The sequence below is a fragment of the Vulpes vulpes genome, chromosome 3 (assembly GCF_048418805.1).
Source record: "Vulpes vulpes isolate BD-2025 chromosome 3, VulVul3, whole genome shotgun sequence".
Taxonomy (NCBI): Eukaryota; Metazoa; Chordata; class Mammalia; order Carnivora; family Canidae; genus Vulpes; species Vulpes vulpes.
The window spans coordinates 31340913-31367797 of record NC_132782.1 but is presented as its reverse complement, the minus strand read 5'-3'; the positions used below and the strand labels follow the sequence as shown (position 1 = coordinate 31367797).

At 45.6% G+C, this 26885-nt stretch overlaps 1 protein-coding gene across 1 annotated transcript in view; it reads right to left on the bottom strand.

Annotated features, from left to right (window-relative positions):
* Positions 1–215: 215 nt before the first annotated feature.
* The window catches only part of COL3A1 (collagen type III alpha 1 chain), a 38857-nt gene continuing 12187 nt past the window's right edge, over positions 216–26885 (bottom strand). Inside the window, exons 5-51 of the mRNA XM_025988603.2 lie at positions 26008–26088; positions 24251–24304; positions 23771–23824; positions 22920–22973; positions 22229–22282; positions 22008–22061; positions 21447–21500; positions 20974–21018; positions 20799–20852; positions 20299–20343; positions 19644–19697; positions 19138–19236; positions 18558–18602; positions 18307–18405; positions 18053–18106; positions 17856–17963; positions 17601–17654; positions 16739–16837; positions 16397–16450; positions 16141–16239; positions 15748–15801; positions 15581–15634; positions 15227–15280; positions 14629–14682; positions 14260–14304; positions 13639–13737; positions 13451–13558; positions 13257–13310; positions 11453–11506; positions 11315–11368; positions 10665–10718; positions 10105–10212; positions 9711–9764; positions 9366–9419; positions 9007–9168; positions 8782–8889; positions 7977–8084; positions 7415–7468; positions 7221–7328; positions 6744–6797; positions 6274–6381; positions 5925–5978; positions 5464–5571; positions 4347–4641; positions 3109–3296; positions 2426–2668; positions 216–1339 (exon numbers count right to left, since the gene is read on the bottom strand). Coding sequence (XP_025844388.2) covers positions 1193–1339; positions 2426–2668; positions 3109–3296; positions 4347–4641; positions 5464–5571; positions 5925–5978; positions 6274–6381; positions 6744–6797; positions 7221–7328; positions 7415–7468; positions 7977–8084; positions 8782–8889; positions 9007–9168; positions 9366–9419; positions 9711–9764; positions 10105–10212; positions 10665–10718; positions 11315–11368; positions 11453–11506; positions 13257–13310; positions 13451–13558; positions 13639–13737; positions 14260–14304; positions 14629–14682; positions 15227–15280; positions 15581–15634; positions 15748–15801; positions 16141–16239; positions 16397–16450; positions 16739–16837; positions 17601–17654; positions 17856–17963; positions 18053–18106; positions 18307–18405; positions 18558–18602; positions 19138–19236; positions 19644–19697; positions 20299–20343; positions 20799–20852; positions 20974–21018; positions 21447–21500; positions 22008–22061; positions 22229–22282; positions 22920–22973; positions 23771–23824; positions 24251–24304; positions 26008–26088 — 3951 coding nt within the window. The 3' untranslated portion in view covers positions 216–1192. The remainder of the gene's footprint in view (positions 1340–2425; positions 2669–3108; positions 3297–4346; positions 4642–5463; positions 5572–5924; positions 5979–6273; positions 6382–6743; positions 6798–7220; positions 7329–7414; positions 7469–7976; positions 8085–8781; positions 8890–9006; positions 9169–9365; positions 9420–9710; positions 9765–10104; positions 10213–10664; positions 10719–11314; positions 11369–11452; positions 11507–13256; positions 13311–13450; positions 13559–13638; positions 13738–14259; positions 14305–14628; positions 14683–15226; positions 15281–15580; positions 15635–15747; positions 15802–16140; positions 16240–16396; positions 16451–16738; positions 16838–17600; positions 17655–17855; positions 17964–18052; positions 18107–18306; positions 18406–18557; positions 18603–19137; positions 19237–19643; positions 19698–20298; positions 20344–20798; positions 20853–20973; positions 21019–21446; positions 21501–22007; positions 22062–22228; positions 22283–22919; positions 22974–23770; positions 23825–24250; positions 24305–26007; positions 26089–26885) is intronic.

Sequence of the window (26885 nt, the reverse complement as noted above, 5' to 3'; positions counted from 1 at the left end):
ACCCCAGGAATTTCATTAAATACAATCTAAAAATCCTCAAGAGTCCCCACTGAGCATCAGATCTCTTCTGAACATAGCATATGACCCCACATTCTTGAGGTCATTGCCTTATTAAGCTAGAGAGTTCGAACTCCGTACGTCTTTCCAAGATCACCAGGGTTCTCACGTGTACACATGCATTTCTTATATCTACGAAAAGTGACGAAAACCAGGAATGTTTTATTATGATATTTTATTATGGGTGTCTGGAGGAAAAAAAAAAAAAAAGACCAACAACCACATACAAGCTTACAGAGTTAAATTTCAGCACATTCTCTGTGTTACTGTGACAAAAGCAGCCCCGTAATTTTTTGTTGTTGTTGTTGTTGTTGTTGACTTTTACAGGATCAAGGGAGAGAGAGTCCCCTGAAGTGACACGGCAATAAATTTTCTGAACGGAGACACGTACAGATGGTGTGCATTTATGTTTTGAATGCAAGGCAACAATTCTGACCTGGAGTTTTTAAAGTGAAAGTACATTAGCACCATAACATGTGTCTTTAAAGCCTTCCCAAATGTGGGTAATCTTGACCATTTCAGCAATGACAAGAAAGGAGAAAAGCACCTTTAAAAGCAGTTGATATCCAAGATTAAAATCATTGTAGATTTAAAAAGTTTTTTTCTTTAAATTCTCGTACTATACTTTTTTACCAATATTTTAGGAAATTATTGCTAATTTATATGATTTTTTTCATCTTCCAGGACTTCTAGAATTCATCTGTATTTCTGACCAGGTTGAGGTAGTTGAAACAGGGAGGTCTTCTCTAATTTCATGTTTGACTATTTCAGAAAGAAAGGTTTATCTGTTAATGGTAAGCCTAGTCATTGCTCTGCAAATGGGCTAGGATTCAAAGAATATAACACAGTGTTATTGTAAGAGTGTTGAAGTTTATTTATTATAGCACCATTGAGACATTTTGAAATTGAAATTGGTAAAAAAATAGAACAAAAAGCATTTGAACTGTATTTGGTGTAACAGCAAAAAAAAAAAAAAGTATCTTTTTTTTTTTTGCCAAATTATACTTTTTTCCAAAACTTTTGGAAATAAATAACTGGAATTGAGTTGGTCACTTGTACTGGTTGACAAGGTTAGAACGAGAGGAACACATATGGAGTGTGAAATTTTTTGCTGGGGTTTCAGATAGAGTTTGGTTTATAAAAAGCAAACAGGGCCAACGTCCACACCAAATTCTTGATCAGGACCACCAACATCATAGGGTGCAATATCTATAATAGGTAGTCTCACGGCCTTGCGTGTTCGGTATTCGAAGACTGTTTTGCCCCATTCCCCAGTGTGTTTCTGTAAAAAAGAGCAAAAAAAAAAATGTAAGTGATCATGGCATTACAATTACTTAGATACTTCCTCTGAGTGGTCAAGCTTAAAAAACCAGTGTGCTCTAAGGGAGGTGCCAACTTCCCTGGCTATGTTCCATGCATTTGAGACCCGTTCCATTTTAAAGCTAGAATCACCCCGGGTAATAAACCATATTTATATATTTTTATTTATATATTTATATATATTTATAATATATATTATAATATATTTAATAAAAATATATACTTTATTTTATATATTTATATATATTTATTTTATTTATAAATATATAACATATTTATATTTATATATATTTATTTTATTTTATTTTATTTTTTTTTAGAGACTGAGAAAGAGAGCATGTGCACATGAGGGGAGAAGGAGGAGGGGAAGAGGGAGAGAGAGAGAATCTCACGCAGGCTTCACCCCCAGTGCGGAGCCCCACGGTGGCCTTGACCTCAACCCTGAGACCATGACCTGAGCCAAAGTCAAGAGTTGGACACTTGACTAGGCCACCCAGGTGCCTAATAAACCATATTGTTAACCAAGAGCCTTATAGAGCTTTAGGTACACCCAGCAGAGAGTCTCAGGAGGCCTGCTCCTGTCTGGTCACTGCTACCAGGTATACGATCGGTTTACTGAAAAGTGGGTAAGTCTCTCATAATGGAATTTGCTAATATTAGAAGCAAAGTCTCCCTTTGTTTATAAATGATAACGAAGAATAGATCTGAAGCTAACCTTTAACGTGAAAAAGTGAGCAGAGATTTTAGATCGACTCCAGATGAACAACTGTTATGCAGAACGTACAGTAACCACCCAGATTGTCTGATAAAGTTTATATTAAGAATTAAAATTTCTATTGATTTCAGTTAGTTTCACCTGGAGGTTGAGAAGATCGATATCTCGTGTGTGGGGTATTTAAGATCCCCTGCAACGAATCAGTAGATTCTATGTAACTCACACCAAATGTTCGCCCTCGGTATTTTTTTTTAGTTCTTTTCACAGCAGTGTGCTTAAACTAGAAATGCTGAGATCGTTGTGATCCGTGCTTCAAAAAATGTTATTACTTACAGTGCAACCATCCTCCAGGACTGTGTATGTGAATTTGCTGTTTCCTTCAGCCTTGAATTCACCTTCATTTGACCCCATCAGCCTCAGGGCTTTCTTCACGTTCCCACTGGCGTGATCCAGGTACGCAATGCTGTTCTTGCAGTGATACGTGATGTTCTGGGAGGCCCGGCTGGAGAGAAGGCGGAGGAATGCCAGCTGGACGTCGAGGACGTCTTCAGGCAGCTCGGGATTGCCGTAGCCAAACTGTGATGGGGACAAACAAAAGGGATCAGACATCTTAGGTGCAACCGTAGGTCCTGAGGATTCGTGCTCGGTAGTATGGTCATCGTACCATAGGTGCTTCATGTATTTTACGTATGAATATTTTACATCTGAATATGTTTTCACTGCATGTATGACATATAGCTCTACAGTAACAAAGGTGTCAAGAATTGAGAGAAAGGTGGGTGCGTACAAAGAATAATTCGATCTAACTTCGCTTTGGGAGAGAAGTCATAAAAGTCATAAAGGTATCGCCCGAATATATAAAACCATTTGGGCTCCTCTGTTTATTAACTAACTTAGCTTTTTCTTTTTTTTTCTAACTTAGCTTTGTGATGAACGATTTAGGAGGAACCAAAAAAGTCAGGTAAGTAGGAATGACTTACTTAAAAAAAAAAAAAAAAAGGTATATTCTTTATTACCTGGAAGCCACCATCCATGGATTCGCCAAACCAAACATGTTTCTTCTCAGCACCAGAATCTGTCCACCAGTTCTTCCGGGGAACGCTCCCGGGACTGGCATTCAGGCACGTCTCCCCGGTCTCCATGTTGCAGAATACTTTGATCGCATCCAACTTGCAGCCTTGGTTGGGGTCAACCCAGTACTCTCCTGAACAGTCGCGAGAGAGAATAACGGGACTTGGTTATACACGTAGCCGTGGAGTTTGGGCCACAGTGACTTCGCTGGTGTCCCTGTTTGTGCCCATTCATAAGGCGGCTTGCAGTGTGCTTGTGTTTTATAGGAGAGCGTGAAGCTTTCCCTGGATTCATATTAAATGAAATGAGCTTTCCCTGGGATTGCGAAGCTCAGAATGAGCCACGAGGGTTAAAAAACGCTGGAGTAAAATACAACTTCTTGATACTGAACAAGGCTGATGATACTAGGCCGAGACTCTGGTTGGTGGATTGTGTTCATTGAAATCTCTCCCTCTTTTTAAGATGATTGTCTATTTAGTGCAGTCTTGCTAAATAATGTAAGCTTTTCGTCTAATCTATATTTATGCCTTTGGGTTTAACCCGAAGTCCCTGTGATTGATGGTTGTTCTCTATCCTAAGTAGTTTTCAGAAATGACTCCTAACACAGGCAATGTCCCACGTCAAGGTATTTGAGAGCCTCCAGTAATTTTTGCCTTTCAGAAAGGATTAACCCAGTATATTCTTGTATCTTACAGCATTACCGATATTTGGTTTAATTTTATAGGAGTCTGGGATTTTTCATTTAATATGAAAAAAGCTAATAATTAGATTTATCACACAATTAATCCCATTCGATAAATACTGCAAAAGTTAAACCGCAAATCATGTCTGTATCAAGTTATATAAATTTTATCTGAACACGCAGGGATCCAGGTTGCGTTATGACTCAGACAGCTTGGGGTTGATATGCAGGAATAGAGCAAACTAGGACTTGTATGAAAATTTCTACAAAATTGTCCAGGAATTTTCATACGTTTGGGCTATTTTGGTTATTCATGTCACATTTTGTTTACCTGCAGTGTCTGCTTGCTTAAAACATTAAGTGGATTCGAGCCAACCCACGTCCTGTGAGCGCTACGTGTGCTATGGGACGTGTCCTTCCCCCAGCAGGTGCTCCCCCCACTCCGTCCCCCGACAGCAGTGTCTGCACCCCCTGCCAGAGGCTGGGAGCCCCTCCACTCACCACTCTTGAGCTCTGGATGGCAGAATTTGAGGTCCCGGCAGTTCCGAGCGGGGTGTTTGCGGGACCCGTCGGGGCTAACGAGGCTTTCTATTTGTCCGCTGACGGATTTGAGCGAAGTCATAATCTCCTCGGTGTTGATTTTGAAATCCATTGGCTCATCTCCATAATAGGGGGCAAACCCGCCAGCTTTCTCCCCTCCAGCAGCAGCCATGGCGGCAGCGCCCCCACCGCAGCAGGGTCCGGGGGCGCCAGGAGGCCCGGGGGGGCCCGGCTGTCCTGGGTGGCCGGGGGAGCCCTAGGGCGGGAAGCACAGGCGTCATGGGGGACCCGTTCTCCGCTGGAAGGGTGTGTTGCTAAGCTGATAAAATGCATCACAAACAATCAATACGTCATCATAATCATTTCAAGGAAGGTCCATTTGTTTTGTGACCGAATGATAACCGGTTATAATAGACTCGTTACCGTGAGGTTCACTGTGTACAAATCAGCGGAGCCGGAGCACACGTTGTACCCTATCTTACTTCCTTCGCAACAAACGATGTCAACTCCTCTAACTCTGACGGGACAGAGGGAATCTGACGAGGACCCCCAGATTCTGATCCCACTTTTGTCACTGGCTTTGTGTCTTTGGGCTGATCACTCACTTGTGTCTCAACGACCAGACATGTAACTTGTGGGGAAGAGGTTCTTACTGCACCTACACCAGAGATGTGCGACAGGAAGGTATCGGCAATGACGGCCCTGGCAGCCGTGGAGGAGCCACGGGAGCTGTTGGAGAAGGTGGGCCACACACTTGCCGGCACGATGATCGTGACCGTGAGGCCTCCAGCGTGACAGCAGCGCTGGGAGACTTTGCTTAATCGGGCTTCGTCCTTATTCTGACCCACCTGCTCTCTGAGCAAACCGTGGGCACGATCTTTCCCCCCTGGTTGCTACAGGCCAACGGAGGAGCCTCACTGAGCCGGACACTGCCTCCAAGTCCCTGTTCATCTGCCACACTATGGGGATGCCTGTACTGGGCCTCACTCGCTGGCTCGCGGGGCCGATCTTACCAAGTGTTTCTGAAAAGCGAGGGCTGTCGCACACTAAGTACACGTATCTGTAAGTCATGTCTTACCTCAGATCCTCTTTCTCCTCTGTTACCTCGAGGGCCTGGTGGTCCAATGGGACCCGGATGTCCACTTGTTCCGTCTTTGCCAGGGGGTCCGCTGGGTCCAACTGGTCCCTAAAAGATGATCATGAGATCACAGTGTTAGAATACCTTTCTGCTAGAACATTTTTAAAAATTTTATTAATTAATTAATTTATTTATTTATTAATTTATTGATTCATGATAAACATAGAGAGAGAGAGAGAGAGGCAGAGACACAGGCAGAGGGAGAAGCAGGCAACATGCCGGGAGCCCAATGTGGGCTCGATCCCTGGACTCCAGGATCGCGCCCTGGGCCAAAGGCAGGCGCTAAACCGCTGAACCACCCAGGGATCCCCAAACATTTTTTAAAATTAATTAATTATTTTTTTTTTCTGCTAGAACATCTTAAAAACATGGGTCTGCCCATCTCTTTCCGTGCTACTCACTCTGGGGCCTGCAGGGCCTGGACTACCGATTGCTCCCTGGTGGCCAGCAGGACCCTGTGAGGAAAAGAAGGGTCAGTATTAATGGGGACTTGTAGGAGATGTAGGAGACTGTGCATCCAACATCAAATAAAAGCCACAGGGAGGGTGACGGAGTGTGATTTCCCTTCACCTTAATCTCCCCGTTGCCTCATGCCAGCAGCTCTTTCGAACAGCCCTCGAACCCACGCTCACCTCCTTTTGCACACACTTCTAGAGGTGAGCAGTCTTCCCCTTTTGGTCTCTCAGACTTGCCTCACTCTGCAGTTCACACACACCGGAGGGGATTTGCTGACAAAGCCGATGCACTTACCGGAGAACCTGGGGCACCTGGGTTACCAGGGAATCCTCGATGGCCTTTGATGCCGTTAAGGCCACGTTCACCGGTTTCACCTTTGTCACCGCGCGGACCTTGGGGACCCTTTACAGACACATTTCAAGTCAAGGTCAAGAACACGGGCACACACTGGGAAAACAGAACAGGACCTAGAGCAGCTGGCCATCGGGGACGTCCTGCTAGTGGGAACTCCCGCCGGCACCACGCGTGCAGCTATGGGGACTGTTCGGGTAGTTCCCACGTGGGGCTAATAATCCCACGAAATGCCAGTAACTGCTATGTGGGTCCTCGGCCCCAAGGAGCTTTTAGATTCAGAATTGCTTTCCGCATCAGCAAAAGGAAGTCACAGTTCTGTTCCTCGGCGGTGGGTGTTGCCACCCCCCTCCCAACACGCCAGGGCATGGCGCATGTCCCTCCGCGGGGTGAGGGGAAGCAGAGCCACTCACAGGGGGGCCTCGGGAGCCTGCAGGACCAGGAGCGCCGGAGGGACCAGCGGGGCCCTGTGTGAACACAAAAACACGGCGATCGCGGGTCACTGAGAAAGCTTTGCCTTCGCTCAGAGTCAGTGTTGTGGTCATGCCGTGGTCGTGGGCCGTCGGGGGCAAGGTGACAGTCCAGGTCACCTTGTCCTTGTCGGTGCTTTCCGGGCTCCCCGGCATGGCCCGGGCGGGAGGGCTGATGAGGCCACATGGGCCTCGCCCCTCCAGGCACCACGGCCACGGCCCACGAGGAGCCGTGGTGGCTCCTCGTGGGCTCGGGCCCCGAAAGTACCAGAGCCCTTTTCTAAAACAGCACAGCCGCCTGAGGGACAAGTTGCAGGAAACCCAAAGAAACGATGGCAGGTGGTTCGGTTGGCATGTGGGCCACCCTGCTCCCCCCACCCCCGGGCCCTCGGAGGAGACGGGGAAGCACAGGAAACTCACCGTCTCGCCTCGGTCGCCGCTCTTCCCCGCAGGGCCCACGGGGCCGGGGGGGCCGGGGTGGCCGGGGGCGCCCGGGGCGCCAGGAGACCCATTCTCCCCACGATCACCCTGCGGAGGGCACACACGTGAGTGGTGCCCACGAGTGGGGGCAGCCGCGGGCCGGGGGAGGCCGCCCACTCGGCGCTTGCTCCTACCTTGCCGCCCGGAGCGCCGTCGCGGCCTGGCAGCCCGTCGGAGCCTGGGTTTCCCTGGAGGAGAGAAGGGGGCAGGTCAGCCCGGGCCCACCCATGACCTCAGGACGACAGGGTGCTCCCAGGACCCCGTGGCTCAGCTCTGCGGTGCCTGTGGCCCTCGGCGGTCATGGGGGGGCTGCAGGCCGAGGCCTCTGGCCCGTGTGTCTCCCCCATGGGAGACAGGGGACGTGGTCGGGGAAAGGCGTCTGAGAAAACCCTTAGGACACAGGCGACAAAAGCTGGAGAAACCGTGACATAAGCTGATAACGGAAACCTGCGATCTAGGGAAAGGCTCCCCGGGCCTCCGTTCCCCTGGAGAGCTCACCCTTCGCCGTCACAATCTCTGGTAACTATTAGTTAGCATCGTTCTAAATTGTCACAGAAGGGGGATCTGTCCTTAAGAAACAAGGGGAGCTTTGGCAATATTTACGCTCCTGACATGAGGGCACGGCCTGACCGCTGCTTAAATAAGTGACCAGGTACGGCCTGGACAGCCCGACATTGCCCAAGAGCTGGTGCTTACGTCTCTTCCAGGTTCACCAGCTGTGCCGGCCAGGCCGGGAAGCCCCTGGGGCCCGGGAGGACCGCGCTCTCCGTTGTGACCACTGGGGCCTGGCTTCCCACTTTCACCCTGCACACAAAGAAATAAAATAAAAGACATTTTACTTTGACTTATTTTATCTTTTTTTGTTTTACTTTATAAAAATATTTAAGCTTTTTAAAACTTACTTTAACAATCAATTAATATGTTATGAGATGTGCTTATTTTTCAAGGAAAAACTTTTATTTATTTTATTTTTTTAAAGTTTTTTTTTAAAGATTTATTTACTTATTTATTTATGATAGACAGAGAGAGAGAGAGAGAGGCAGAGACACAGGCAGAGGGAGAAGCAGGCTCCATGCACCGGGAGCCTGATGTGGGACTCGATCCCGGGTCTCCAGGATCGCGCCCTGGGCCAAAGGCTGCCACCCAGGGATCCCCAAAACTTTGTTTTATTAAAGGTCGATTGGATCTGTTCCTAAAACTACCTAAAATCTCCCTTTTTAAAACGGACAGTCAGCAAAGTAAAATGCTCACAACCTAGCAGGGGTACTCGAGGTGGCAGGATATTTGCTGTGATACCAGTTTATTAGTGTCTACGTTCGAGGCTGCCCTACGACGTCCATTGTTTTTGCTCTGCGGCCTTTTGATACTACGCATGCTTCCTGAAAATATCAAGAATTTGCATCTTTTACAGGAAAACGTGTCCGTTGCGCACTGGCTACTGTTAGTGCTGTCCGAGGGCTGTCAAAGGAAACCGGGTGCAGGGAAAGACGGCCACGCTCACCTTGACGCCCTGTGGGCCTGGGCTTCCCCGAGGACCTGGAATGCCTGGTGGTCCCGCGAGACCCCTGGCCCCGGTGATCCCAGCAATTCCGAGAGGGCCTGGGGCTCCCTGTTGAGCAAATAATAAAGGCTTGGTCCTTCTCTATGTGACTGTGTTTTCCTCTGGTGAATCCATAATTAAAAACAAAACGGTATTGTCGATCGGTAGAGCAAGAGAGCCGCTCACCGGAGGGCCCTGGGGGCCAGGCGATCCCTTCTCACCAGGCTGGCCAGCATCACCTTTAGGTCCCGACACCCCAGGGCTGCCAGGAGCGCCGTTGTTACCGGGTGGACCGGGGGGCCCGTCCTTGCCTGGAGCACCACTGGAGCCTGGGGGGCCTGGGTTACCCTACAAGGACATTTTTTGAAATTTGAGTAGTTTGCAATGGAACGATGAATGGTTCTCCCCTCCTTTATCTCCCTCTTCTACCTGCATTTTACATGGGATTTCATACAAAGAATAGTAGCGACGGGTAAGTTTCTCATCCTACGCATATGTGACTATGCTTTATGGACTAAAGAAAAAATATTAAGAAAAAAACTCACATTATTGCCAGGAGGGCCAGGAAGACCACGACCACCAGGGAAGCCAGCGGCACCCTGGGAAATGACAACATATTTTTGAATTTCACAAGCCAAGCAGGATGAATAATCAAGTACAAAAAACACATATAAAGTATAAGAAATGGGATCCGTTTTCCACCCTGGGATCATTCACGGTTTGTTTTTTTCCTTTTGGGATTTACGCAGAACCTATGTGATTGGGGGGTTGTAGTTGTTCGGGATCCCCCGAGAGGGGTCTAGCACTTTCAAGGCAGTTTTTCTATGGATGGGAATTGAGCAGTGCTTCTGCGTAGTGGGGGGGACGCTGGCCGGAGCCCCGATACTCACAGGACCGCCGGGACTGCCACGTTCACCTTTGACACCCTGGGGGCCGGGGGGACCCTGGATGGAACGGAGGTAGAAATGATTCATCAGAAAACCACCAAGGTCAAAACTTGAAAGAAGCACTAAGCCTCCAAGAAACGGTGGCTCTGCTTATGTGACCATCAGTCGTGCCCCTGCTCGGGTCACCGTCGGGCTCCTCCAGGCCAAGGTGCGCTGACGAAGCCGCGTGGCGACCCTCTACCCCAGGCCCCCCAGTGCATGACAAACCGATCTCAAGGCGACGGGGACTGTGGAGTGGCCAGGACAGCTCGGGCCGGTTCCCTGAGGCCGGGCCCGTCCCCCGAGGCCTGGCGTCCGGCCGCCCGGGGCAGCCGTGGGGCAGCACGAGGGTACTCACCGCGGGCCCGGCTCCTCCGGGGGGCCCTGCCACTCCGGGGGGGCCTCCTTCACCCTTCTCGCCGGGGGCGCCCCTCTCGCCCTTAGCGCCGGGCTCGCCATTCTGTCCCTGAGGTGGGAAACGACAGCCCGTGAGCCGCGGCCTTCACCGTGCCCGCGGCTCGTCCTAGTTTTTCTGCAGAAACTAGAATTCTCGGGGGGGGGGGGGGGGGGCAGGACGGTGCCATACGATTGGGAAAGAAGGTTCTCGGCAGACAGGCCACGGCCTGGTAAGGGAAGCCTCCCCGGGGGAGGTCCAAGGCGCCACTTGTGGGGCAGGTGAGCGCGGGGGGCCCTCGGGAAGGGCCAGGCCGAGCGTGTTTTGATTGTATCGTCTTGCAACAGGGGGACATCGAACATCTCCAGGGCGTGCTCACCCGGGGCGCCCCCCGCCTCCCATAAGTGGGGCAGGTGTTCCCATCCCCGCCCGCCAGGGGAAGGGGGGAAAGCCGGGCAGCAGCCGAGGGGCCCGGGGCCCAGGCGCCAGCGGCCGGGCCTGCCCCACACCCTGACGGTACTCACAGGAGCTCCGGGGAAGCCGGCGGGTCCCGGGGGGCCGTGCTCACCTCTCTCGCCCTGGGGGGAAACACGCTCCCATTGGTGCCCTTCCCACGGGACGCGGCCCGCCACACCCGCTCGGTGGCCTCCACGGGTGGCTTCTGGAAGACTCCCCGCTCCTCAACGGGGCGCCGAGGGCGCACCCCAGAGCCCTCCGGCTGTGACGGTTATTTGCCGGGAAAGCAACCTGAGCATTCGGAAGTGTCTGACACATGCGATCTGTAATTCTAAAACATGTGAGAATCTAAAAATATAGTAAAAGTGTTAATTGAGAAATCGGTCAACTAATTAATTAAAGCCATTTACTCCGTATCTGTCCTTGCAGACCCTGAAGGCAGAGGATTTTAGATCTAGAAGGTGCCTCAGGCAAAGATCCTGCAGGTTTAACAAATACTTACAAATGTGCATTATTCGTGCCATTTTTTATATCTTTTCCAGAATTATTTAGGAGAGAAGGTGTGACTTAAAACTCTCTCTCGTGAATTTTAGATCTAGGAACTTTGGCCTAAGGAAACGGTCTCCCACGGCTGAGACTCAGGTCCTGGGGTGGGATTGCTGGGGAAGTGCTCGGCCTGGCGGGCGCAAGAGTGACCCGAGGCCTCGTTCTCACTTACGGGGCCACCGCGAGGACCAGCTATGCCCGGGAGGCCGGGGGCACCACCTTCACCCTGAAGAAAGAGGAAGACGATATCGCTCTGCGTCTGAAGAAGCCGGGGGCATTTGTGTGTGTGTTTCTAGGTAGTCCCCGTTACCTTATCTCCGGGCTGACCCGCTGGGCCAGGGGGGCCGATGGGACCAGTAGGACCCTGAAGAAAATAGAAACACATTTTTAATTTTAGAGGCAAAAAGGCATCCTCTTTCCTATTAATCAGAGAATATAGACACAGCATTGATGTGATCAATGTGATAGGACTTGTTTTCTGGCTCCAACGATACGCTTCACTTGGCGCGTACATATTGCAGAGCTTAAGAACTATGAGCTTCCCTTTCACTACATAAAGACTCCTAACTCGGGGAAACGAACTAGGGGTGGTGGAGGGGGAGGAGGGCGGGTGTTGGAGGGGAATGGGTGACGGGCACTGAGGTGGACACTTGACGGGATGAGCACTGGGTGTTTTTTTGTATGTTGGTAAATTGAACACCAATAAAAATTAATTAAAAAAAAAAAAAAAAAGAACTATGAGCTTCGAGGGGGCTGCCTCTAAGGGATTCAGGGGCAACTTATTGATTCAGTTTTTATTTATTTTATTTATTTTTTTATTGGTGTTCAATTTGCCAACATACAGAATAACACCCAGTGCTCATCCCATCAAGTGCCCCCCTCAGTGCCCGTCACCCAGTCACCCCCACCCCCCACCTCCTCCCCTTCCCCCACCCCTAGTTCGTTTCCCAGAGTTAGGAGTCTTCATGTTCTGTCTCCCTTTCTGATAGTTCCCATATATATTTTTCTCCTTTCCAGGGGCAATTTATTGATTCATTTTTCTTTCCATTGCAGAAGATAATGATGTGACGTAACATCTTACGATAATATCTTTTTAAAAATTAAAATGCGTTGCCTTAGTCAACAGCTTGATGATCAAAAATGTTTAAATACCCAGAATATAAATACACATATTAAAATCTTCAAATTGGCATCTTCAAATAGTAAAGTTTTACCTACGTTACCTAAGTGAGGTATTAGGTGGTTTTTTTGAAAATTTTTATGTATTTATTTTTTATTTTTATTTTTTTTAGATTAGGTGGGTTTTTAAATTGGATGATGGCTTACCCATCAAATCTGTCAAAAGTGAAATTTGTATGAATTTCTTTAAGGCATCCACCATGAATATAACATCTACGTAATGACGCACGTCATGCTTATTGACAATCATGGTTATTGGCTGCAGTCCTATCTAGAAGGTGTTTGCGAACGGGGATAGAATTGATGGTAATGTTTTTCTATTTTGTTTGTTTTTAACCTTTATTTTGAAATAGTTATGCCTTCCAGGAGGTTGCAAAAGAAGATACAAGAAAATCCTATGCACCTTTCTCTCAGCATCCCTGAATGTCAGTATCTACACAACTGTTGTACCATGTCGGAACCACGCGACTGGCATTGGTACCATCCCCAGAGCTGACCCCGGCCCAGCCGTTGTACACATTCTCATTTGCGCGGGAATGTGCGTATAAGCTCTGGAAGCTGGTGTCTTTGAGGTTAGCATAAGTTGTGTGTATTTTCTATCGGTAGGTAGATGCCCACAGTCTGACTATACCACAGAATTACGATGTTCATCAAATCAAAAGATTCCTTCATGAACACTATTGATTATGTTGGATGTTAGTGACTCATTATGACTTTAGCTTTTAACTTTTATCAGACTTTTGAGATTTTTCTATTCTCACGTCATGGTCGGACCATCAGGTAATGACAGATATAAGCCAGGAATTTTAACATTCATGTCATGTGGGCCTTCCTAGTGGTCAGAAAGTGGCCAAATACGGTCTAGGCCATCATGATGAGGTTTTACAGCAAATACAAGTGGAGGAGAGAAACTTCCAGGTCATAGAGACACTCACCCTGGGACCATCCTTCCCCGGGGCTCCATCTGCACCTGCACTGCCTGGTTCGCCCTGTCGAACAGAAGTCAGCGTCATGGCTGGAACGGGCCCAGGAGCAACCCCGGGAGGCTGCCCGGGGTGGGGTAGTAGCCGCAGGACCGTAGGGTGGCTTTGGGAGCAGGTTGGCCTTGGCACCTGTGTGGCCATCCTACCTTGTCGCCCTTGGGGCCGGGGCCGCCGGGCCCTCCTCTCTCTCCGGGCATCCCCTGCAGACCGGGGGTACCTGCCGAGCCGGGTGGCCCGGGGGGGCCAGCAGCACCCTGGGGTGGGGGAGACACGGTAAGCGCCGGGAGGCCACCACGCCGGCACCCATGGGTGGCCACAGGTCCCCACCGCTCACCTTCCCTCCTTCGGGGCCTGGGGGTCCAGCTCCACCTCGGGGGCCCATGGGGCCTGCAGCCCCGGGAGGACCACGCTCGCCCGGTGCACCCGAGTCGCCCTGGCGGGAGGGAGAAGGCAGTTAGCGGGCCCGCAGTGGAGGGCATGCTTGTCGTGCACAGCACTGACCGTGACACCTGGGAAATGCGCTTGTGAGACGCTTGTCCCTGAGCAGGGAGGTGACATGGGAAGAGTCCGTAAAGAGGGACCTTGGTACCTGGCCTGACCCGCTGCCTCTGACACTGCTGCTGTTCTTTTACTCATGGGGGCATTTTTTAAAAAACGTTTTTCTACTTAAACAGTTTTCCTATGTGGAATCCATGCCCTGGAAAGATTCAGCGGTTGCAGTTTCAGACACTCGGTTGCTTCTGTAGCATTTGTTCATGTCAGAAAATGTGATTTTACAGATGATTCAAATCTAACGTCCTGGAAATGTCTTGAGCTACCCTAAGGGTGTTGGCCAACTGTTTGCCACGTCCTGCTTCTAAGAAAAGACCATTTGGGTTTGATGTACTAAAAGGGAGTCGCTAACCAAGTCTCTCTAACAGGCTGAAGAAATTAGAAAATAAATTGAAATACTTACCTTGCCTCCTGGAACTCCAGGTGAACCAGATTCACCCTTCGGGCCCTAGAAGACGGGGTTATACGATTAGGCCTATGTCAGGATCCAGGTTGTGTGAATATAAGCAAAAGGACTTGTTGGCATTTTGTACAGTTTGTTGAATCTTGAGCTGTGTGCCCTTTCTTTTACGGTAAAACCGAAACAGTCCATGTGACAGCTATGATTGAATAATTTTTCTTGGTTTGGTTAATGAATATTTAAAAAGCAAATGATAAAACTCAGAAACCATGGCGTGAGAAAATGCAAAAGGTAATAACTGATGAGTGATTACGATTTATTTTTTTGGCTTCTGATTTTTGAAAAAAAAAAAAAAAAAGGCATGCAGCTTACTGGTTCACCGGGTTTTCCATTTTCTCCTGGAGGTCCGCTGGTTCCGGGCAAACCCTACAAAGAACCACATTTTGTGTTGTGTAATCACACTGCTCACAGAAAAGCTTCTCATCTGTGTGTTTCTGCAAGGTATTCAAAAAGGTTTAGTGGTCTTTTTCAGGCTAGGAGCTTTGTGGGTCTCAAAACCCAGGGGCGCAGCTGGGACAATCATATCTTCCAAACTTAATGTTTATCTCCCTCTAGTTTTTCTGTTGCTGTAGGTAAAAATGAACGGATGGTAATATGGGTTTGCTATGTGGACTTAAATTATAACAGATGTAGGCCTAAGCATAAAAAATTTGATGTGCTTAATTAATTAAAATAATTGCACAATAATAATAATCAATCTGCAACAGGAATGTCGACTCACATCGTCTGTCATTTTATTTCAAGGTGGAAGACAGACCCACACATTTTAAGCTGAAGATGAATTGTAATCTAGGAGTGGCACCAAAAAACCCGAACTGTCAATCAGCTCAACAAATACAGCTCACAAGGGAAGTACTGAATTGTCTGGTAGAAGCAAGAACCCAGGGATACTTAGGTAGCGACTTCTTACCTGTAGCCCTTGTGGACCAGGGGGTCCTGCGTCTCCTTTGTCACCAGCCGGCCCCTAGCGTAGGAAAGTACAATGAGATGTCCTATTATAAAATATCCTTTCATACTTAGTCCACACAGTTTTGATTTCAACAGGCTCACTGCTTAATTTAAAACTTAATAGTGTGAAGGAGGACGGAGTCTGGCCTGCAGAGTTGATGCAAGGGAGCCTCGTACAACGTGATCTTCACTTCTAGTTAGCCAGCATTTAGCTAGCTAAGTAACCAAGCCTCGGAACTGCTTTGGTGAACGATGGCATCATTCCTCGGCCCCATTCCCACTCACTCCCATCTCCAAGTTATGTGAGTAAACTTACAGTAGGCCCCGGGGGACCCTGAGGTCCAGTTTCACCATTCTTTCCAGCAGGACCCTAAAAAAAAAAAAGCAGTTAGGGAAGCAGAGGTAACGGAGATAGTAGAAGTCATAGGTTGGGAATGAAGGCTTCTAGAGAAAGCTGGAAACAAGTTAACGACAGCTCTGTACCTGAGGACCGGGACCTCCAGGACCACCTCGCTCTCCATTCTTGCCAGGTGCACCCTAAAGGAGTGGCCAGGATTTATTCATTCTCAAAACGAAATCATTCAGTGTCCCGTTCCCTGATAGTTGGGATATGCCTCTTACACATACACATGCATGCATCCACAGGCAAGAAATTATTTTCTAGAACTAGATTTCCATAAAGTTCACTACTCTTTCTCCAGACCTCTAAAAAAGAAAGCAAACCACAAAACCCACCCAGTCTCACATGGCATTTTACTTTTCCTAAATTCTACTTCTTTGAAGCAGAGATCAAGTCTCGGCCACCTCTGAACTCCCATATGGGAAGGAAAAGCCTTCTGTCAAATATTTAGCGAGGAAATAAAGGGAGGAACTCACATCATTTCCTTTAGGACCAGGGAAACCCATGACGCCAGGCTGACCTCGGGGACCAGACGGGCCTGGAGGACCTGGTCGACCACTTTCTCCTTGACTTCCCTAATGAGACAAAATTGCATTAACAGAGGTTTGATGAAGATCCCATGAAACTATGCCAGCTGTATACCAAGACTACACAATACACATCAACGCCAGCCAAACTGCGCATTCCGTTATTCACTGGGCTTATAAACAGAGATGTCAAAGATGTACATACGGGAGGCCCTGGTTTCCCATCGCTGCCTGGCCCTCCTGGGCTTCCGGGCATGCCCTAGATCGAAGAAGGCAGTCAGTCAGGTGATCTTAAAATGTTAATTAAAAAAATATATATATCTGTAAAACTGTGAGATTTTGTACATAGCCTTTTACTGGCGCATATTTTTCAATCTATAAAGTGTCTCAGTCAAGCCTTCTGGTTTTCTTCAGTCATTCTAACTTTATCTTAAGAGTATTTTGTTTTGATGCTATAAAAGTAGAGTCTGCTTTGTCTTTAATGCTCCCTTATTTGTCTTTCTTCTCACTAAATGTGAGTGTCAAGCAAACGAGCGCTTCTCTGTACCCTCATTCCTGGACCTCCTGGGACACCATCTCGGCCGGGTTCTCCAGGAGCTCCTCTGGGCCCTGCAGGGCCTGGACCACCACGCTCCCCAGCGGGACCCTAAGAGGTGAAAGAAGTCAACAAATAGGTAAAAGATCCTTCACTGACCTAGACATTGACCATATTTAGGTCACGACGTGCCCTACAATCACTGTTCCCCATTAGTTTGGATGATCATATTGGGAATGTTTTAAGGCAACTCTGATGAACATCACATGCCACCAATATTCAGTGAGCATAATGACATGTTTCTGTGCATATAAAGTCAAATATCTTTGGTGATATCAAACCATATTTGTACAGTATTTTAGAGTTTTCAAAGAACTTTCAGGCATTTTAATTAATTTTATTCTTGCAATGATGCTGAAATGAATCATTCTCCAATGACAGATGAGCTAAAGAATTGTCATAGAAGTTAAGTGACTTGCTTTAGCTATGAAGCTAGGAGACGGGCTGAGCAGGGGCTGGGACCATTGTATGCTGAGAATTATTATGATTTTTTTTTTTATCTTTTTTTTTTTAAGATTTTATTTATTTATTCATGATAGACATAGAGAGAGAGAAGCAGAGACACAGGCAGAGGGAGAAGCAGGCTCCATGCACCGGGAGCCTGATGTGGGATTCGATCCCGGGTCTCCAGGATCGCGTCCTGGGCCAAAGGCAGGCGCCAAACCACTGCGCCACCCAGGGATCCCTATTATGATTTTTAACTTCCAGTGTATTTCTTTCCGATGTTTAGGTTTCAGTTAATGGGACACCGTATGGAAGAAGATGACCACTTGTAGTACCAGCATTTACAAAGTTAGACCTTAAAGTCATCTACCTTTTCTCCTGGAAGGCCATTTGCTCCAGCAGGTCCTCGGAATCCAGGTGCACCCTGGAGACAGTGAAAGGCAAATGTTGTGGCCCAAAGCATGAAACTTTTTCATAATTTTTGAGTAGCAGTGGATATTTTCGTGCTATCCAATGCCTCAAAGACAGTATTTGGGATTGAGGACGGTATCCTCACCCTGCAAGTGAAGCTCTCTGTGGAGGAGCATGATATCCTGCTCCTTTTAGATGCTTATGGGAAACCTACCCTTTCTCCTGCAGCTCCCGGAAGTCCGTTGGCACCCGGTTCTCCAGGCGAGCCATCTTTGCCGTCTTCACCTTTAGGTCCTGGGATACCTGGAGAACCAGCTTCACCCTAAAAAGGATGCCAATAAAGGGTTAATTCTTTTGCCAAATTTTCACCTGGAATAAGAAATAACCGATTCTGTCGGGGGTAATACTTACACGTTCACCGCGTGGGCCTGGCTCTCCTTTGGCACCATTTTTACCGGGTTCACCCTAAATGAAACAAAATCTTGGTTTAAAAACAGGGAGTTACAGGCTAACAAAATCAGCAGCAGCAACAACTAATCCAATTATAAACCCAGACTGAAGTCAACATAAAATCAACGGAACAAGTACAGAAAGTCTGCTGTTGATATTTCTGTTGTGGGAATTAAGTCCCATCTTCCAGGCAACTAAGGAAAATATGAACTTACTGCACCACCTCGCTGTCCAGGAGCACCATTGGTACCGGGTGGTCCGGGAGGGCCCCGGGCTCCTATCAGTCCAGGGGCTCCAGGAATGCCAGCGGGACCCTAAAAATAGCCCAAGAACGTCACATTAGTCAAACTTGAACCTTCTTTTCTGGACAGCTAACTCAAACACCACGAATGCAATGTCATGCAAAGTGCAAGGGAAGCCAATAACGTGAGCAGGTGAAGTGAGGACGGAAGTGAGGGTGTCTTACCATTTCACCTTTACCGCCAGGACTACCATTGCTCCCAGGGGGGCCCTACAAGGGGAGAAGAGCATATTAAAAACAATGCAAATAGTGAATGTACATTTGCAAAGTAAATCTATTGATGGGTGCTGGGCTTTGTAGAGATTCGGTGATTCCTCCAACTACAGCACAACATGTAAAATGTAGGCAAAAGAATTATCATTATCTGAGTAATCTAAAGATAATATGCCCTTGGTCTAAATTTTTAAATAATAAATAGGAGAGGTTTTTTAATCCTGTTTCTTCTCTGAATTTCTGTGATTGGCGATCAGTTGGGGCACAGTATTTGAAGTACCAGATAACTATCCATCCTCTGCTTCACCTTGTCATATAAACAAAATTCATAAATTCTAGAAGAGTGTAAACCTCAAAACCCATGAATTTTGGTACTAATAAAATCAGTGTTTATCACAATAGAATATTTCTAAGCACCAAGCGGTGATTTTTTTTTTTTCAAAAAAGTATTTTAATTGATAGCAACCTTAAAACATTGGCTTTCATGAAAGAAGTGAGGCAACACTCCCCGACGGCCATACTTGTTACTTACAGGAGGGCCTGGAGCACCAGCATGTCCCTGAGGTCCAGGTTCTCCTCTTTGTCCAGGGGAGCCGCTTGAACCAGGAGATCCCGCGGGTCCAACTTCACCCTAAGGTGTAAAGTCCCGAGTAGTCAGCTTCTCTTGCCACTTCTAATCATTAGGCCCGTTGAAACCCAGCTCCCAAAGCCCCGAGTAGTTTGACAATATAGTCTATCACAAGGAAAGAATCATCAGTCGTGAAGGTGGAGACAAATGCTATGAGTGCGACTACGTGAGCTGCTTTTCAGAAAGAGACTGGGAAAAAAGAAAAGGCATAAATAAGGAGACATCAGAATAGTTGAATGTCATGGGTAACCCCTTTTGGAATAAAAAATAGGGCTTTAAAGATCTGAAAAGATATCTACTTGATGGGTAAAATATATATATATATATATTTTTTTTTTCAAGAAGCAAATCAATGATTTTCTGTTGTCCTAAGATCTATTTTATATTCTTCTATGGGAATACATGTTTACCTTAGCACCAGGGGAACCGGGGAATCCTGCAGTTCCAGGGGGACCGGGGGGGCCCTGAAAAAAATTAGGGACAATTTCAAGAGTTCTTCATCAAGTAAACAAAAGGTAAGATAACGTTAACTAGCAAATATTAAGTGAGCACATACACAACATAGAAGACAATTATGCAGACAAAGTCACATTTATCATCCACAGATGAATGTTATGTGGGGCAACGATGTGGAAAAGTAACAAGAGAGTGAAATCTAAAGTTGGAAAAGTAGGATGCTTCTGCCCTCCATCACAATTCTGTGACTTTGTGCAGTTTACTTGTCCCCAGCTCTCGTACGCTTGTGTATGAAATGGAGGGGACACTATTACCTATTTTTCAGGTCCCTTTAATTGCCACGTGCAGTGCTGGTCATTAACTGACGGGGAGCCACTCTACACATGTCAGCGATTGGCCGAGGATCGTAAGGAGCGTCAGAATGTTATGTATGGGCTTAATGTTTCTAGGTTGTTCCTCGAGTTCATTTGTGGACTTCGTGTCAGTTGGAATGACATATTCATGAGCCATGTTGAGTTGTAGGTCTAGGACCCACATCATCCCAACATTCCATACCCCAAATCTCTCATCACCCCGGAGCAACGCAGGATTAGATTAAAAGTCACTCACTGGTTGTCCGTCACTTCCACGAGCACCATCGTTACCTCGAGCCCCCTAAAGAGAGAAATTTGTCTCAAATATCCTCTTAATTCTGAAAAGCCAGTCGCGAGTAATGTTCTGACTAAAATTCTGACTCCACCGAGTTGGCCTTTCCTGCAGCGCATTAAAATCTGCCTACCAAGACTATGTTTTGAGGCAAGTTGAGACAATCCCGGTGTTCCCAGCAGTGGTCTGCTGTGCGAGGGCCCGATTCTGCGTTTAACAGAACTGAGTGTGAGCTGAGGGTCCTATAGGGACATGGACGAGGTTAACTAAGTTTCAAAAGAGGTGATAACTACAAAGCCCTTACTTGTGTCCCTACAAGTGTAGCTCACGGTTTATGAGGCACCCTTAAATGCCACACTTCATAGAAAAGAGCTTCTTGAGGATTGGGGCCCCCGCAGCCTGGCCCAGGCCCTTGTCTGCACCCTTGTTGCCCCAGGAGCTGTGGGTGCGGGGGGGACACTCACCGCGGCCCCGGGGAGGCCTGGCCGTCCTCGCTCACCAGGAGCACCTCGGGGACCCTACGGAACACAATGGAAAGGACGGTCTCCCTTTAGACTTGACATGGTGAGAGCAGCTGGGGAAGGAGCAAGGCGACCTTTGGGTTGATAAAGCTGAAAGTTACATGAGAACTATAATTACCATAGGTCCGGGGGCTCCATTTTCACCTGGGAGGCCATTTTCACCCTAGAAACACATAAAACATGTTACCATTTTGTAGAAAGAGAGAGGAGTGTATAGTTTTTTTAAATGCAGCACATTATGAAGAATATTATAGAGCCTAAGAAAAAGACACGTTCCAGCAATGTCAAATTTTTGTTAGCATTTTGTCTACCATCATTCTCAATTTTTGCATTTTAAAAACTTGCAGATGAAGCAGAAGTAACCAGTGAGTTACTCAGGGATGCACAATCATTTCTAATGTAGACAGTTCAAATTCTCAGCTTTGGTAGGAGCTTCAATAAAGCCTCTGAATTACTCACTGTTATTTGGCTCCAAAAATGCAAAATTCAGGTAAATTTCAGAAAAAGTTAACCCCAAAATATAAGTCCTAAATATAAATATAACATTAAAATGAATTTATTTATGAAAATATGACTTTGCTTTTGATTTACCTTTAATCCAGGAGCACCTGTATCACCCTTTTCTCCATTTCGTCCATCAAAGCCCTAGGAAATGTACAGAAGTAGCAAAAATATTAAAGATCTGTTAACAATCCAGAATGGTTGAAAACTTTACATTGTATTTTTCATAACTAGTTTTTACTAGATGGCACCATTTCCAACATTGACGTAAATAATTAAAAGCCCTTTTAAATGGATTGATAGAAGACATTTGAGATTGATTTTAGAGTAAAAAATCTGAACTTATCAGCAAGCACAGTTTAGTTCAATTAGGAAGTTGCCTTAACACTTAGCTCTCAATAATATATTTTCTTCTTCTTTTCTTTGACAATGGTGATAAAATTAAATAATTCTTTCCTAAGCCTTAAAACACATTGAAACTCAGTCTAATTACTATCTGTTAAATAACTAGTTGGTTTGGTCAACAAAGTTGATAGATCGTTAAAAAATCAAATTGACTAGTTGTCAAAATCAACCATTTTTGGTACATACTCAAATTGCCCAATAAAATTGGTTGAAATAGCTTATAGTTAATTTAGAAACTCTACTTACTCTATGTCCTTTCATACCGGGGAATCCAGGCATGCCAGCTGGACCTTTCATACCCTAAAAATAAGGAATAAAAAAGACATTAATGAGTTTTCAAATAGAATCACAATCCAGTAGTAAAATGCCTTCCATTTTTAAGTGTGATTCAATTTAATTATAGAATAATTTTCAAGCTAAGATTATCATGGTTACTCCAAATAAGTCACTGGATGCTGAAGACTTACTGGAGGTCCAGGTAGCCCTCGCTCTCCAGGTCGTCCGGGTCTTCCTGATTCCCCCTAGGTAGAGAAAGACAAATCACGTTAGGTGATTGTGTACGAGAAAACACATTGCAGTCAACTAGCAAACCAAAAACTTTGCATTTTTCTCATCAAAAACTCATGAAAGTGGTTAGGCTCAACCACTTTCTAGCTGTTGTAGCCGTTGGAACAGCTTTCCTAGTGGAAGGAATGGGGAGGACTTCCATGGCAATAGGACTTCTGCATAGTGGGGGCGTCGCCCTTCCCTGAAACATCACGGTGCGCTCTCGACCCGCACAGGATCGTGCCATGGGAAAGGAAGAAGGACACGATATTAAAGGTGTTTTTAAGTTTTCAAGTTTAAAGTATAGATATCGATGTCTTCGGTACAAGAGGAAGAAAGAAGATACTTGTTTCTCCTCAAGTGATATATGCGCTGGATGCTTCTTGGCAGTGAAGGAGCACAGGTAGGGGGTCTGTTAGTCTGGAATTCAAGAAGTGGTGCATAGAGCTATCCAAACCCTACACATTCAAAAAGTAAAATGAGCTAAAACGTCATTAGGGTAGCGCTGAGTACTTCAGTCCGGTTTTTCTGCGTATACAGCATACAGGACAGGCCACGTGCAATATTCCAACTTGAATTTTTCCATATCCCCATTCAGTCTTAAACACTTACATCTTTTCCAGCAGGACCAGATGGACCCATAGCACCAGGAGGTCCTGGAGGGCCCTGAAATAAGAAAATAAAAAACAAATTTATCCATAGGCTTTTCTCTTACAGAGATTTATTGTTATATGTGTTTCTCTGAAAGGAACCCTCTTCTAGAAGATACTCTCAATATGTTTCATTATGAAAATGACACATTGAGTTAATATATCTATATTATATCAAGTTTTTACTGTTTAATGAAGTTATTTTTAATGGGAATTAGAAATATCTTGGATCTATGTTTTATACATACCTAAATGTATATTTATATATACCTCCAAGTGCACTTGTGAGACACTGAACTTCTTAATATACAGGTATTTCTCTTTTTTTTAATATACAGGTATTTCCAAATAGTTTGAAATATTAAATTAAACTAACTTCACCTCACTTTCTTGTTCATACAGCATGTTTTTTTGAAGAATTCTGCTAGATTATGCTTATTTCCACTAAATGAAGTCTTAAAAATTATACATCAAAGAGTAGATATGAAGGTGAACTGAGTGCTTACAGGGAAATTAAATCTATATTTAAGAAAAACAGGATTTGTATCCTCCCTAGGAGGTGAACTATTGTGGTGGCTAATTAGCCAGGGAATTTCCAGATGAGAGAGCAAGTATCTCTAGGAAACCTAAACCACTAAAAGACTCCAAAAGGCCTTTGAAACCAGTTCAACCATCCTAAGAAATAATATTCATTATTTAAAATTTGAGGATAAATTTAATCTATACATTATAGACCCTGTGATGATGTTTTAGAAAATGAAGATGGTTTCTGTGTAGAACTGTCAGTTCACTGCGTAGAGGTGAAATACTCACCACAGGACCAGCTTGCCCAGGCTCACCAGGGGGGCCTTGGTATCCTGGGGAACCCTAGGATGGAACGACGTGCAAATGTGTTAAAAGTCTAGAAGACAGCATGAAATCAGGATTTGTGAAGGTACTCGGTGGATCTTATTCCAATGTATAAAGAATTTTTTAGATCAGAAACAAGCAAATTTATTCCATTCCATCCATTTTATTCCACTGAGATTGAGTTGTTCTGAACTTGAAGCCATATCACATGCAAATTAAGCCTCTGCTTTAACTTTCACGACATTTTAATTGCAGATAGTTGTTTGTGGAAAGGAATTAAATATGAAATTCCAATATCTTGAAGGAATGACAGTTTCTTGGTTGTGATTTTTCTACCTAATTGAGGTTATGCTTGCTGGAATGGCGGAGTTACAGCAAAATCTGTGTTAACTACACTTATATAATATAAATGAGAAAGAAAGCCCCGTTAATGGCTAAACTTACCGGGGAGCCAGGATGACCAGATGTACCAGGGGGACCAGGAGGGCCAGGGGGACCCTGGAATGTAAATTTGAAGGATAAGTTTTTTTTTTTTTTGAAGGATAAGTTTAAAATAAATGCGACTGAAATATAATTTACTTGGGCATCAAAGAGATGCTCTGTTTAGAAATGATACTGACATTTAAAAAAATGAGAACAGCATACCTCATGATACGGTAACTATCCACGGATATGATTGGTTTTATTAGACATACAATAAAGATCTGCAAAAATTCATGCAACATGCTATGAATGTCCCTGCAATATTAGGATGATACTGGTACTGGGGAAGGAGCATTTTTTGCCCGCTAGCCAAACTCCTGTGGAAAAGTATCTGCATACTGTAAATCCCAGTCTCTAAAAATAATGATGTAAATCAACGTAGAAGTTCTTAAGTACGTCACTGAGTTATGTTGACGTGAAGATTTAGACGTACGGGAGAATCATCATAAGTGGGACAATGATAAATTACAATTATAAGCAGTTGATTTATCATTGCTCAGAAATACAGATTACACTAGAAAACCTTCAGTTTTATAGTATGCTATTTCCAAATACTGGTAACAAACTTTAAAACCACTCTTTGTAATTAAATTATCTCTTAAAAAAATAAATGATCTCTTATAACTTCTTTTCTGAAATGTTAATAAGTAATGAGTTTGTTGGGGTTTTTTTTTTTTCTTGGTTTTTGTTTTTTAGTAAAAACTGTACATAAGACTGAAAAATAAGATTCATAAATTTGAACCTAGCTGAGTAAGACCAGCTGTTGACATTCTTAATATCATTCTCCTTCTGGCTTTAAAGGGAAAGAAAAACACATCCCCCCAAAACTTTAGAGATTTGTAAAAATCCTCTTTTTTGCAATTTACATCAGTTTTAAGGGTCTTTGTTTAACTGGTTATTTGGCTCTATTAGCTAAAGTGTGGTCCTCTCTAGTTTGGAAAGTCACAAACCTGGTGTCTAATGATCTCGGGGACAATCTTCCATAGTCCCGGTGTCATGATTCATTCACACTCACACCTGTTACTGGCAGCGAAGCCGTGAACTTCCCTACATTGCTTCTCCCAAAGCCTGTTCTGTGATAAGGACCTTTCACGTGACACCATGTGTCATGCCCAGGTGCTCAGGCTTCAGTGACTTTTTTCTATTTTCTTCTATCAAAACTCTAGGTGATTTACATTAAGGGAAGCCTTTTGGGTACAATGTGAATAGCTATCATTTGTCATAGAGAAACCTAGTCTCAATAAATTCTGGAAATATTTGTATTCGACTTCAGGGTTTTAAGTGGGGCAGATTGTAATATTGGGCCTTCATCCCTCGGACTGTCATCTAGAAGGCCGCACTTCATTGATGAAAATACATCAAAAGAAGATTCCGAACAACGTAGGGAGAACGAGGAAACGTGGAGGTGAAAAACAACAAAATGTGGTTAAAGTTAGGGAATATACGAGCGTGCGACCTGAGCATGAAGGCAGGTGGGCGCCTTCTACGTGTGGTCGTGTAAAGAGAGAAGGAGTGTGCAACAGGTATGAAACGAGGGGCGGTGAGGAAAGAAGGGGTCAGGGCAGACGGACCAGGATAATCCTAGCAGGTGCTCCCCAGCCTCAGTGGAGGGTCGGCCGCTTTGGGCAAGCATGGAATAAGGCTGTGTCCCTAGGGGGCCGACCGCTCGGGGTCAACCAACATGCTGCTCTACGATGCTGAGGGACCCTGGTACGTACAGCTGGCCCGGGGTAGCCTCCCATGCCGCCTCCTCCGACACCAGCCTTGACGTCATAGGACTCGAACTGGGGAGAATAGTTCTGTAGCAAAGACACCAGAGATATGATCATTTTGATATATATGTTGCAGTTCTTTCCCAAAACATTTCAAAGAGCCTACATTTACAGCACCTACTCTTCCTTGATAGAAAGTTTGTACGTGCCGGAGGGTGTGGCACGTGTCATTGGGTGTCTTGCTCATCCTGTCTCTGCAGCTTGTGTGGCAGGTACCCGACGGGCACACGTGCCTCCGTAATGCGCAAGTCTTCCACCTAACTCGGTGCAGTGTTAATGCCAAATAATTGGTTCCTATATGGTCTTACCCAAAATATGATTTCTAAGAGATACCCACAGCTTCAGAAACATCAGATCACAGACTGAAACTGAAAGACACTTGAAATCATATAATCTGATCTCCCCATTTGGAGCAGAAAAAAAAAATGGAGAAGTCAAATTACTTTACCAACATTTAATGATGCAAATAAGACTTGTCCCCCTTGGCTTCTGCTTAATACACTAACAAATTTACTCCCCAAATAAACATCCCCACAGACAATAGGCAGAGAATAATAGAAAAACCCATGTGCCTGTTGGGTTTCTTTGGCGATTATTTTATTTTGTTTTTTTTTATATATTTTTAATTTTTTTCAACTTATTTATTTATGATAGTCACAGAGAGAGAGAGAGAGAGAGAGGCAGAGACACAGGCAGAGGGAAAAGCAGGCTCCATGCACCGGGAGCCCGATGTGGGATTAGATCCCAGGTCTCCAGGATCGCGCCCTGGGCCAATGGCAGGCGCCAAACCGCTGTGCCACCCAGGGATCCCGATTATTTTATTT